Source organism: Rhopalosiphum padi, chromosome 1 (genome assembly GCF_020882245.1).
Source record: "Rhopalosiphum padi isolate XX-2018 chromosome 1, ASM2088224v1, whole genome shotgun sequence".
Lineage (NCBI taxonomy): Eukaryota > Metazoa > Arthropoda > Insecta > Hemiptera > Aphididae > Rhopalosiphum > Rhopalosiphum padi.
Window position 1 is genome coordinate 40,602,880 of NC_083597.1, and position 15,096 is coordinate 40,617,975.

General features: G+C 36.6%; 1 protein-coding gene across 1 annotated transcript in view; it reads right to left on the reverse strand.

Moving 5' to 3' along the window:
- The window catches only part of LOC132918471 (transmembrane protein 132E), a 62,363-nt gene that overhangs the window by 4,556 nt on the left and 42,711 nt on the right, over nucleotides 1-15,096 (reverse strand). Inside the window, exons 2-8 of the mRNA XM_060979710.1 lie at nucleotides 12,396-13,903; nucleotides 7,706-7,849; nucleotides 7,375-7,598; nucleotides 7,054-7,225; nucleotides 3,512-4,310; nucleotides 1,803-2,093; nucleotides 1,157-1,568 (exon numbers count right to left, since the gene is read on the reverse strand). Coding sequence (XP_060835693.1) covers nucleotides 1,157-1,568; nucleotides 1,803-2,093; nucleotides 3,512-4,310; nucleotides 7,054-7,225; nucleotides 7,375-7,598; nucleotides 7,706-7,849; nucleotides 12,396-13,903 — 3,550 coding nt within the window. The remainder of the gene's footprint in view (nucleotides 1-1,156; nucleotides 1,569-1,802; nucleotides 2,094-3,511; nucleotides 4,311-7,053; nucleotides 7,226-7,374; nucleotides 7,599-7,705; nucleotides 7,850-12,395; nucleotides 13,904-15,096) is intronic.

Sequence of the window (15,096 nt, forward strand, 5' to 3'; positions counted from 1 at the left end):
TTATTGTGCTACTTAAGAAATATAATAAATCAATAATTTTCTCAACCTTCACTATACGTATTAAGTGTAACGAAACAAAAAAAGGACATTGCATAATAATGACGATAGAGCACTGTTGGATACAGTGGAAAACTACATAAGTAGTGAAAATAAAATATAATTGAACTGATTAGTTGAGGAGAATAAAGGTACGGCAACAATCAGACGAGTTTGTAGAAGCTGGCTATTTACGCAGCTAAAATATTAAGGAGTAGAATTCAGATACTAAATATGGACTTGTAAATAAGAACGATGAAACAGCATTGCCAAAATACTACCAAAAACGGAGTTGTCTGATATTTTAGATAACTTATAAGTCATTACGGAATTGTTTACAAATGATATTTTCGTGGGTTGTAGAGGGGAGGGGAGCCAATATTACCGAGAACTTCAGCTGTTTGTGTTAAACGTAGTTACATGTAATGATTATGCAGATTGGGGATTGACGTATTAATACATTTCATCGTAACATAATATTCTAAGTAAGAAATAACAACGAAATGTTGCAAGTCCAAAATATAATATAATATCTATATCGATAAAGTTTCTACATCACATATCAAACTCCTTGTTTATCAGCAATACTGTTAATATTTTATTTATAGTTTATTATGTCTGTCAGACGCGATCAGGGTCGGATTAACATAGGTGTAAAAGGGATTTTTGCTTCGGGGCGGCATCTTCCACGTATTCATATAGTATTATATATTTTGAAATATAATATATTTTGTTGTTTTAATAACTCTTTATTGATAAGGGGTACCAAATATGAATTGCTCTAGGGCGGCTCTGATACTTAATCTGGCTTTGAACGTGATCAGAGGAAAACTTTAGTAATCGATCGGGACCAAGTTCTGACGCACTGGGAATGTAGACGTTGTCGTGTAAACGAGATGCATCATATAATAACAAGAGCAAACCACGAAATATCTAATGCGTTTGACTGAGAACATGTCACGTTTCGATCAAAAACATAATGGGTAGCAGCAAGTGGTCCAAATGTTTTCGTACTACTCCCCGACCTCCCCCTTCCCGACTCCCGAGCCGTTGACGTTGTAAAATAGAAGCGTAAGAATCACTAAAATATAATCTCTATGTCGTTAAAACTGCTACTTACACTTTCCATAGTTTATTGAAAACGATATTGCCATTGGACAGCCGGTCTTTAACGCTGTACGTGGAAGTATTGATCTGCGGAGGAGGATTTCTGCTGCAAACCTGCTGTTGCTGCTGCTGGTTACCACTGTTACCACTACTGTTGTTGTCCACGCCGTAAATGGGATTTGACATAATTCTCATATTGTGCTCGTTGATTTGGTTGTTGTTATTGTTGTTGTTGTTGTGTGATTTGTTGCCCATGGACGGTACAAGCATGCCGGACGAACGTTCTAACGTAGATCTGCCTAGCCACACCCAATCATGGGCGTTCATAGTCGGTTCATCTGACAAAGGTTTGGCACTACCGACACCTCCACCAATACCTCCGGTACCATCCTTAGCCCCGTTCATGTTACCCATGAACGATTTTGCTAAAAAAACATAATAATAATACTATTATTTATAAAGTTAAAGTATGATTATAAAATAAAATATTGCAACGTGAAAACAAATTAAAATTAACCACTAAGTCTACATTTGAGAATGACTTCTATACTTTTTAATTTTATAAACGTCGTTCTCAAGCAGATTTCACGGTAAATTATTATCACAATTCGTATCAGTACATTCGAAATATAATATCACCGAATATAGGTGGTTCTTACTCATCAACGTGGTAGTGGGCATTTCCAACGAGTTCTGTTTGTATTTGGACGCGTAGACGACGCACGATATGACGAACGCCACGATGGCGAAGCAAAGAGCTGCCAAAAGGGTATACAAGCCGAGTTCAAATGGACTCACGTGAGCGGGTACTTTGTGGGCGTGCACGGTTGTGCTCCCAATACCGTTGCCGCCGTGGTTGATAATATTGTTTTGATTATTGTTGTTATTATTGTGTTGTCGAGCTTGCACTGTGGGTTCATCGTTATTTTCGTCTTTGATGCCAACCATTCCTAATGTCGAATTAAAAATTTTGTATTATCAGCTGGTCGGTCAAACAGTTACGTCAGCAGCATTGTAAAATGATTACAATTTATTTTAATACCATTGTCATAAAATTTAATCGAGAAACGTACAATTTGGAAATTTGCATTTTAAAAGCCCTTCTTGAATATTATTATTTCCTTTAAATTGCCACGAATACTATGTAAAGTTGTTGACAAAACATCTTTTAATTAAAACTGTAAATGTATAATGGAATTTGAATAACTATTCTACAAGCGAAATAGCTAGCGAACGTATAAGGTCTAAAACAATAAACTGTATTAATCCAATTCCAGCGTGTGCGCACGGCGTTAAATTCAATTTAGTACCACTTATATTGTGTTCTAATGTGAAAGTTAGTAATTTGAAAAGTAGTCACGGTTTGACGATAAAGTAATTTAGAGTGCTTTTATTGGATTTATTATGACAATAATAATCGTGAACAATAATCAAATATGTAACAAAAGAGCAATCCACCATAAAATTAAAAATATTACTAAAGATTTTGCTATATAAAAGTGATAAAACGCCATAATAAATTGACATAACAAAAAATAATATCGCATCGTCTATCGGGTAATTGTAAACTGATGGAAACGCCTAATGAGCAAAAATAGTTTAGAATTTACAACAGCACGTCATGGTTGATTTACCTGTTTAATATTTTAATGTAAAACATAAAAATCGATTGCAATATGAAAAAATGTCATCTTCGTGAACAAATACTAGAAATAAATTAAAATCGGATCGCGTGTCGAGAATCAAATTATGTACATTAAATTATTTATATTTTATGCGACCCGATTTCATATTTTTGTGGACATTATAAATCAGTAGGTACTAGCGGTATTGCGTACAGCAGCAATCAAATTTAATTTAATACTTCCGACGTGACGCGAAATTCGCCAGACAAAAAGTTCCTCGTGAGGTTAAGCAAAAAATAATAAAAACGTGGGCGAAATAAGAATGGTGATTCGGCGGAGTTCTTTGCGGCTGTAATACTGTAATAGCGTAATAACGGACAGAGAGATAAAAACGATGCGCACACTGTAACTATATCATCATTGCAAAACGAAGAAGTGGATGATAAAAGTAAAAACGAAAACTATGTGGCGGAGATAACTCTATATTACATAAATGCGCGTCAACAAATCCATTTTCTCAGAAATGTCGTCGCGAACTCGCTTTTACAGCGCACTCGGTTTAAGTTTATCATATAAAATAATGGATTCGCGTTCGCCTGCACGCAGGACGACGCACAACACAATTATTCTACAAAAATCTCATTACATATATAATTATTCACAGTATGTTCACACGCACTATAATAATATATATTATAATTTGTATAGTGTTATATTATATGCATATATAAACCGACACTTACCCGCCGAGTCCTTGTTGTGATCCTTTTTGTCGCGGGGCGGTCCTACGTTCAGCACGCCACTGCCGCCGCCACCGCCACCGTCGTTCTGCACGAACTGTTCGACCGAGTATGGAGACGACGAAAAGTCCACTTGGACTTCGGCCGCCGTTTCGCTGAGCGTCGTCGGCAGGACGGTCTTCCGGCCTCCGTTAGCCGCCTCGTGTTTGCCGCAGACGTCGGGCGGGCCGAACGACACGCGCAGAAGCTGCCCCTTACCAGAACCGACTGCTATGACTCGTGGGTGCGGTGAGGCGGCCATGGGGGCAAACGCCACCACGTCGGGGTTGGTGGACTCGACGCGGAGCGCGTAGTCGGACATGGCCACCGACCGCAGGGGCGTGCGCGTGTCGTCCGTGAACCACAAGTCGATGTCCAACAGGCCCTCCTGGTACTTGGCCGTCAGCTTCCTGGTCACGGACGTCTCGGCTATGTAGTTGTTGTCCACAGCCGCGTCCGGCCGGATGTTCAGCTGCAGCCCGGACACGACGTTAACCGCCAGCCGGGCCACGCTCACCTTGTCGCTGACCACTCGGATCTCCTTCGACACGAGCACGTGACCGGATAACGCCGAGATCACCTGCACCTCGGTCCGGCCAGCGTTATGTCCACGCACGATTTGCCCAGTGATGGACGCGACCCGCGGATCCGACGACCGCAGGTAGTGCAGCAGCAGATCGGTCACCTTTAACCACGTCCGACGGTTCACGAAGTAGCTCACCCGGCCAGAATCGTGGTCCGTCGCCTTGAACCTGGCGTATATCTGCAAACGACGAACGTCGGGTTAAATCGAAGAACTAAAAGACGTATATACGATTTGAATTTTTCACATTTTTGTCTATAAATTGTAAAATATATCTATTGAAAAATTACGCACTCATCTTAGGTTAGGCTATTATTAAATGTTTTAAATTGAAATACATTAAATTAAACACTTAAAGCAAAAAAACGAACATTTTTTATAATATTATTATTTTTATTTGAGTTACTCAACAATTTAATTTAATTTCCGGAATTATTATCTATAATTAATTTGAAAGTACCTATAAAAAAGTTAAAGAAATTTTAATCTGATTTACTTATTGTATTTATCTACTGCAATTAATATTTATATTTCATCTATCAATAGTATCATTACAACGAATATATTGTATAATTTTGATTATTTTGTTAATAGTTGTTGTTAATTTAAAAAAGGCGTACTTTAGCTCTTTTATGAATTATATTGTATATGTACTCACATTTGTAATTTAATCTTGTAGAAATATGGACATGTAATATAAACATTAACATTTAATTGAACACTGCTCATATCACTGCAGGATATCATGGGTTACGGATTTATACAGTTTTGTTATTATTATATGTTATTACTATTATTTAGTTCACTAATTTAATTGCTAATATATTTAATTAATAATATATATATTTTTGTTCTAATTTAAAAACTTATTACCTCTAATTTAAGCTTTTGGTGAAATGAAGCGATCTACACATTATATATTATTTAATATATCTAAATAAAACTGTATCATCGTTTGTTTATAAAATAAATACGTATTATTATTATTTTGAATTTTTAATCCTTAATCCTTTTAGAATCAAAAATAAAAATTTAAATAACAATGTTATTCCTACAATAATAATAAAAATCTGAATTTATTGTCCATGTATACTTACTCAGTAAAATTATTATATTTTGAAATTAAAATGTTACTTGATCATACGTGTATAATATTTAAGAAAATCTCTGGTGAATGTGAAGGTCGGTCGATACAATAAGTCTATTAAATGCGGTTATCGTTGATTTAGAATATACACCTGACCAGTGACCATTAACTTGAAGCACGTGATTTTCGAAAATTACATTATATCGAATCATACGTATTACCATTGAGTATAGATAGTGCTGTACATACTCAATGGTATGATATTGTTACAAATTAATGTACGTAAGACGTAACCCGATATAGGAGCGAATGTATATTATATACGTGAATCGAGAGCTCAGAAAACGTACCTATATAGTATATATACGACGGAGGGGGTAAGAGGGAAATACCGCGCAGTGATTCTACCTCGTTTCACTCCGATTCGAGTGCCTATTGTAACTGTTCATTAGTTTTTATTATGATTATTTTTTTTCTTCAGTATACGTGTGTGGTTTGAAATGTTTAAATAGGATGTTTTCAGAGATAAAATCATATAGTATAATACATCTCTTTCCGGGATTATACAACTACATATTATGCGAGGTTTCCCTCGACGACTTTATTTACGATGGTCATTGTCCAGTTAATCCTGAGTTAGGATTTAATTCATTAAAATCCCTGTTTTTATATAATCCACATTTTAATACTGCATTAAAGATTTTTTGATAAATCGTTTTTAAATTATTATTTAAAAATTAATATTATATTATAATAGTCACATGTAGTCATGTAGGAGGTACCTATTTGTATTTTGTGAGGTATATATTTTATCATTATTCGTATAAAAACAAAACTTTTGTACAACCATATCTGATTATATATTTTATTATTACAGACTATAATTAATATATTTTCGTATTTTCCTGGCGATGGAGATTAGAGTGTCTTAGATAATGTAATAAATTCTTGTAATTCAATAATAAAGGTCAATTAGCCGTTGTATAAGTTGGCTAATGAACGGAACAGAAAAAATAAAAAAACTTTCACTTTTATCGAACATTGTGTTCATAAAATGAAAGCACTAAAAAGTCGTTTTACAAAAGACTATTATTCTTTTCTACTGGTCTTGATTATTTAGTACTGTTGTTTAAGTTTTTTTTCCCAAACTTTTTACGAGTTTGGAGTTTTCATTAACCGAGGATAATACAAGCTAATAAAATTATATTATGACTTAATGAATAATTATTGTAATTTTTATTTTGTAAAGAATCGAATATTTTATTTTCTAAGTAATCGTTTATTTGACAAAACAATTTATAGGTGATGAATAATTTTGTATTGTGTGTTTTTTCTTTCAGCTCAAACATTATTGTACATAATATGAATAATTGAAATATTAATTATTAGTCTAGGTTTTATATCATACTAAAATAGTAAAATAATTAAGGGGCTGTGATTTAATTTCAATAGGTATTTTTTTCTGTGTGCTAAAAAACATTGTTATATTAGCACAAAATTCGTTTCATATATACCTACCTAAAAATATGATGATGAATCTGTTGTTTTGGACTTTTTAACAATTTTTGAATATTTTGTACCATGTCTTTGTAAAATAATAGATACAAAAAATTAAAAGTGTGTGTTATTTTAATAATTTTTAATACGTTTTTAATAATTAAAAGTATGCCTTTCTATAGGGGACAAATGATAATTTTAACCAATTTATTTTGCCATTATAGTATTTTAATATACCTATTACATTATTATATGCAACTTCCAGTGCTTTAAACGATGTGTACCTATAGTTATTATACTGCAGAATACGTATACTCGGATAATAATTTTATGTCTTACCTCGACCGACGTCTGTTGAAATCTCAACTGGCAGCTGGTCTTCCTGTCATATGCATCGGCCACCATATCCTCGGTGATCATTTCGTTTAACCGGAAATCGCCATCCGGCATCGGAGATTTCATGTGACCGCCACCCTTGCCTTCGGCAGATCTTTTCAATTTGTTGACGTAACTGTAAAATACCGCGAACGTTAGTTTATACATCAAATTTTATGTACTTTCTCAAACACGAATTATCATATAGTTAGGTGTTACTAATTACGACTGTAACTTTATTATATAATTTGACAATAAGAAATAGAAATCAAAATCAATACTCACTCGTCCATGTCGTCGTCAGCTTCTAGGCTTACCGGCACTCGCCAGCCTTTGATCTGGTTCAGTTTCTGGTCAGCAATGGTTAGGTCCATTTCGTTGATTTCTGGAACCCACACAATGAAATGCGCCGTACCTGTATACGATTCGTATTTGACGATCACCGTAGCATTGGACGAGCCCCGAATTTCTGATCCGTCCACGTACACCGAACTGCATGACGATGTTACCTGAACGAAAACGAAATGCATAAACATTCTAGTCAAAGGGGACCGGCTGGTAAGCTAACAACCACGACAATAATAATATATTATAGATTTATTGTAATGAAACCTACCTTAAGTACGCTGTCGTCCTCTATCTGACACACGGACTGTCGGGTGACGTCGGATATTTTGCCCGCGTAGCTGACAACGAACACCTTCATCGCGTGTGATATCTGCTTTCCAGTCAATACGGCCGTGTTGATTATTTCCCAGTTCTGTATAAATATAATATGCATACGTATAAGTATAATACATATATATTCTATCTACTCTAAAAACTTAAAACGTATAAGTAGTGTAAGTACTGCAGACTAGTTGTAGTATATTGTTATTGTATCAATTACCTATAATAAACATTTCGAGGTAATAAAACAGGCGCCACGGCGGAAACTCAAGGCCATTGAAATATTAATTTTCCATAACGACATCGCGCGGTGCGTTTCGTGAATTATTTCACTCGAATACGTAATTCCCGGCGCAAATCAGTTACCCCGCGAATTACTCAAGGGATCTAAATAATTTTATAGCGCAGCAACCTATACGTATATAGTATATAGTATACGTATATAGTATATACACATTATACACAAACACATAGACACACCTAAAATATTAGATGCACGTTTCACGGATGCAACACGGCACCTACACCCCGCCCCAACAACGCGACGGTTCGACGATGACAAATTTTGCTTTTCTATACGTCCCCGGAAGCAAATCGATCTGTCATTGCCATGCACTACACGCGCGCACGCGCGTGTATATACGTGTGTGTGTGCCCGCGGTATATTATTATACGATATCAAAATATATGGCACACATATTTCATATAGGTAGATATAGTAGGTATATCATACACCAAACACCAACCAACTAACCCTTTGTACGGTGATTCATGATGCTGTAAACGGGCGGTGTTTCTGTATACGTACTCGCTGGGGATTCGAAGAGTATAGTCGTTACATACCACGCGCTTGCAAAACGGTCGGGACCTCAGACCGCGATAAAACACGAAATCCCTATTAATTGACTCGCCGCATGTGTTGTACATACACCGGGAGAAAATCGAAATGTACAACATTCGTGTGTGTTTAAAAATAACACTACTGTAGTTATATATAGGTATCCTAATAGTATACGCAAAAATTCAATTTCTTTACCGCTAATTTCAAGCGGCCTTTGTCGGACAATAAACTCTTGCAAAAACGTCATAACCGTTGGATTTACGAGGTATTTTGAAATAATTAACCCACTCGAACACGCCAGGTTTTCGGTTGGTTTTTATAACCGCGGTCGGCGGTACGGGTCGTCCTTTGTGTTTCCATTTGCACGTGTAGTCGTGGGAAACTCGCTGACAACACTACATACAACTGCAGCTGCTGTCAATTACAAAAAAAAAAACGTTGCGAAGACGTTATAGGAATAGGACATATATAATTCGATTTTAAGCTTACAAAAACATATATATATATATGATTACGCGTTCCTATTTTTCAAAGCAAAAGAGTGAAGTAGGTAGGTAAATTACATTTAGTACTTAATACTAAATAATTACTACTAAATTTATTTACTACTTTAAAGGAATCATTTTTCGATTTTATCTTTTATGTACTTACATATAGAGAAAAACTTAGAGTAAGTAGAAATCGTATTTTTAACTGTAGACATTTTTCATTGTTTTAAAATTTTAATATACAAATTATCTAAATAATTACACAATTATCTTGATATATATATATATATATATATTTTACATAAGGACGGGCTTGCAACATATTTACTTCTATCTGCAGTGTTATTAAAATATACGATAATCATTATAAAAACAAGTATCAACATATAATAAACAATTATTATATCTTATATGTTGTTTATACCGTAGACTACCGTAGACTAGAAATATTATAACAAAAATAATTTAAAACCATGATTATTAATTTGGTTATAATAAAGATATAGAATTATGTATGTAATTTTTTGGATCATATTATTATTCCAAAATTAATAAAATATATTAGGTAATCAATATATTGATATAAATTATACAATGAATTGGTATAGAACACATTTAAAGTTCGTTTAAGTAAAAAATAAGATACCAATAAATAAATTGGTTTACACATTTTGAGACATTTTGTAAGATAAATGAAAATTATAGATGTTGAAAATTATAATTGAAAAGGGAGATTCTAAAACATTCCATCCAGTATTCAACAATGTCCCACAAGCCTATTTAAACATTGTTGGAAGATTTTTGAATGGTTATAAAAATTAATAAAATCAAATAATTTTTATGTTTGTACATATTGTTTATTCATGAGAACTTGATTTAAATATAAGTACCACCAAGGTGAGAATTTATTTGGAAAATATTTGCTTTTCTCACAAAATATTATAAGTCACCTATTTTAGAGTAGATTAGTACGTACATTCGACACGATCTCACAACAAGACAAGAAACATTGTTCACCGCAAAGCTTTCAAAAATTGACTCTTTTGAAATTATTTATACAGTCTTATTTTCATCTTATTTATTTATATAACATATCATAAATGCAAAGTATTCAAATTATATAATATATTAATATACCAAATTAAAATAGAATATATTTGTTGCCCCCGATTACATCAGTAAATTTGTACCCTCTCACCATAACTAATATCATCAAAATAAAATACGCGATAAAAACAGTTGGACAAACACTCATATATATAACTATATAAGTAATCACTATTGTTTTATTTTTATTTTTATTTTTCCTTTACTCAATTTGTAAAATTATTATTTTTTAGCATTGAAAGCCATATATACTTTGTTTATGCGCGCGCTAATCATCACTATATAATAAAGTTAAACTGTGGGCGCAAATAGCCACTAATATCATATTGTATTATATTGTTTTTTTCAGTGCTAATCGCCAAATATTATATTATCATTACCAGTGTGAGCCATAAGAGGCGCATATTGTATACACTTAAATTGCTATTCGTATCTTTGTCATGCATTTTTTTTTATAACTTTTATAGCTATATATGATCAGCTATAGCCAGACTGCGTTCAACAAAATTGCGAGTTATTTATATTATTACTATTTGTTGAGCCAGAAGGACTAATTTTTATTATTTTTATTCTGTTGGGTCAGAAGGGCCGTAAATTTATCATATTGTACATTAAAGATTAAAAGCCAGAAGGACTATATATCAAATAATTTGCGGGTTCTTTTTAAATGTTGCTGTGGTTTTTTCCTTTGTTGTGTTATGATATATTATACTATTATCAAAACTATTTTATTATACAGAAACTCAAAATTACCGAAAAATTTGTTACCATCTTGTACATTCTTGTACACTAATACACATTTTTGCAGAACAATCATCATATAGTTCGATAGTATTTGCCCGACAATCCCGACCACTGCTATTCAATCTTTACTTTTACGTTCTAGGTGTTGATGGTGCAAAGCATTTAGTGTGCGGGCATTGATTAAATATACTTTATATTTAATCAATGGTGCGGGCTACCGACCAGTACAATATTGCATGAAACACGCACAGATATTATACATGGATAATTGTCAATCTGTCAATCCGCAAAAGGCTAGAAAAACAGATGAACTAATTTTGTCGTGATTTTCGTGTATTATAAAACGGAAAAATGGAAAACAATAGATAGAATATTTTTAACCCAAGACAAAAATGTCTGATTGTACTTAGAATTATTAAGAAAGTTAATGGCATAATTTGAACCGTGTTCGGAAACATACCATGTGTTATATCCAAACAAACACGGGCGGTTGCCTATCTCGATCGAAATAGTTCACAAAGCGAATTACAACGATTTTCCAGTGAACTGCCGAGGTAAGTACATTAAAACTGAATTAAATCAGTATATCACTGTATTTTATAATTATTTATTTTTTATCAGGCGAATTCGGAGTACACAGCTAAGTTATTTACGTAAAAAACATTAGCGCGTTACGACAATAAATTAAAATCAAGTGAACCTATAAGATTATTAACTCGCTCAATTATGCCGAAATGTACAAAAACAATTAATTTCCGACGCATTTCGTTTATATACAAATAATTATTAGTCAACCGTCCAATCAATTTGAAACGCAAATCATATATCATATATCATATAAGTTTAATATTATACTTCAGCGACTCCAATACTTATATATAGTCTGTCCAGCGAGGTTAGGATTTTACCATAGACCTTATACTAATAGACTGGCCTTTTGTACACGAAGAACGGTCATAGATAGAGGGCGCTTTTCGGTGACTGAGTGACTGTAAAAGTATCGTATACCATAAAATATATTATGTCATTATAATATTATGGCACAAGAAAAAGAAAAAAAAAGAAATGATAATAGTACCACATTATTGTACAATTGTACATTATACTTCACATACAATGACAACATTGATGTTATTTTACTGTACATCACTGTGGTATGTCTGACCGGTATAGCTATTCTATAGGCAAGACCAGTCTATTAGTATAAGGTCTACGGATTTAACTTAACCTTTGCGCATTCTCAGTCGGCGACACCCTGCCGTAGTGGGACCGGCCTGGATGACTGCAGGATGTCGCGTGGGAATGTGCAGAAGAACCGCGATTTCCGCCGCGGGGTTTTCATTTCAGAAACTCACCATATAGCCGTATACGCGATGTTAACGAGCGACAACAGATGCATAATATACGCAATAATGCACAATATTCGATACACGACAAACCGTATCTGACGGGCTTACCTTGGATATGGGCAGCACGGCTTCGGTGTCGTCCTTGTGTATCTCGAACCGGGCGGATATCTTGCGCTTGACGCCGTCCAACACGCCGTTGACGCCGTCCAGGTAGAGCATCTTGGTGGCGGCTCTGGAAAGCCGAGCCGTCCTCCGCCGTCCAGCCAGCACGGCCGCCTGCCGCCGGTGATGTTTGTAAGCGGCGCGGTGGCGGTCGGCCTTGGGCTGGCTTCCCTGGACGGCAGCGGCCGACGTCCAGTTGGTCGCGTTGCCCGCCGCCTCCATGACGTACTGCACGGTCCAGACCACTCGGCCTTCCTCCCACACGTCCTCGGCCTCCGAGTCAACCTGCAGCAGCCACTGCAACACCTCCTCGTACCGGGAGTTCGGCCACGCGGTGCCGGCGGCGGCGGGCAGCCCCTTGTGCACGGCCGTCACCGTGATCTGAGTGCCCCTAGGGTTCGACGTGTAGTTGATGGTCCACCGTTCCGGGTCGCTGTTCTCGGCGCTCAACACGCGCAACCCGTTCTTCACTTTGGCTCTGAGTATAAACCCTTTGATGTTCTGCTCCTTGGGCCCGGCGTCGAAGAACACGGGCACGTACGTAAACGACTTGGGATACAGTGGCACGGACGGGACGAGTGTCAACAGGTACGCGTCCGTCTTGAGCTCCTTGTACGGGCGCTGGGCGTGATCTAAGGACGCCTGTCCGATGTACGTGAACGGCTGCAGCTGCACGTCCGACTGGCTGCACCGGTGGTCGGACTCGAGCAGCGCATAAGATATCTGCACGTACCGCTGTGGCGTCTTAACCGGCTTGGCGTCCGGCGGGTTCAGCGGCGGCCACCACTTGGCCGGTAACACCAGCCGAGCGGTGCACACGCCGTCCTTGGGGTCGGGCTTGCACGCGGCAGTGACCGGCCGCTCGGCTCCCTCGAACGTGGCCTTGGCCACCGCGCACAGTTTTCCGTACGAAGACGAGCTGGAAGCCGACCGCACGGAACCACCGGCGGTCGCGTCTGCGGCGGACAGCGGAATCGAAGGAGGCGGACCGGAACCGGACTGCGATCTTACCACGCTGTAACCGACGTGGAACAATGTCCGGACTACCGGGTTTTCGCGGTACACGCGCCTCTGGACCAAGTGCGCGGACACGTCCATCGATGATATGTCTACGGTCGACGAGTAGCCCGCCGATAAACCGGAACCGTTCACGCCACCGGACATTCCGGACGAGTTTGGATCCGGTATCAGGTAACGCGACGGTACCGTTTGCTTGGTGGAGAACGGCCCGTAACTAGCCCTGATCGATGTCTGCGGTACGTCCTGCAATACGGTGAACCTGTCCACGCTGAGCACGGCCCCACCGCCGGCGTCGTCGTCACTGTCGTCATTGTCACCGCCGCCCAATTGTTGTTGTTGTTGACGGTTATTGCCGGGACCGCCACCGATAGGATGTCGGACGAAGAACCCTCCGTCCGGGTTGTCAAAATGCACCTCGACCGGAGTCACAAAACCTGCAAACAATAATTTATCAATTATAAACAAACTATACATCATCCCAAAACGTTTTGTTCAATATGAAGAGTTAAGCGGATTAAGGAGGCAGATAAAGCATAAAATACTTGAGTGAAGTAAAGTTATTTAATTTGATTAGAAAGTTAGAATAAGATAGCACCTTAGCCACTCCCCCGGGATATTTTATACGCATAACGTCTTCAATGGTGTTAATAATTTGTATATACGAATTTGTCGACTAAATCCATTACATGACTATTTTTAATCCACCAAATATACATAAAACAAAATAATAGTTGGCTAAACGTTCAATAAAGGCGTTTTATGTCCCGAAGGCGCCAAATAGCTCGACACGGCAGAGACTCGAATTGTTGTAAAATACACATAACCCAATACACATAAAACTTGCACACACATTTATATATAATAAGAGTATAAGTTTATTATATTCTATGAGCGTTTTGTCTTATAGTCTCGTCATAATGTGGTCGTCAAACGACTTTAGTCTTGCGAAATTTATAACCACCGTATTGATCCGATTTAATGAGTATCATAAAACCCAAAGAATCAATATTTTGCGAAATACTATTATATGCGCGTTTAATATTTAAACTCGGCACGCGCAATGGTACCGATATCAAAGTTGTTCCATGTATTGAATTTTTAATGAAATTCATAAGTGGCCCCATAATATTATAACAGTTATAATTTTGATTGTTGGAATACCGCACGAAATTGATTAAAAAAACAAGTTTTTATGTGTTTCATCGTTTTTGAATGCCAGGTAAATTAATTGTAGATCAAGAATTAGTCTCTCCAAATAAAGAACACTCAACAGTGAAGATGCTTTCTTGTTTATACCTATCTACACCTGTTGCATATTTTATAAAGGAAAAAGTTATGTACTTTCAAACACAAATAAAAACTTAAAGTTCAGATCTTTTCAAAATAAAAAAGAATTGACTGTTCTATTATCACTTTATTACGTAAACAATCAACATATTGAAACACCTCAATTTAGCTCGTTTAGCGCCATCTAAAAAAAAAATATGAAAATACATTTAACAACGAAACTGTAATAAACTAAATTATCGGACAGTTTTTCGAAAAGTTCTACAAAATAAAATGAACATATTGAAGTGAGCGGCGTGTGTCACATTGCATTCGAAAGACCCACGACGACGACGAAAGT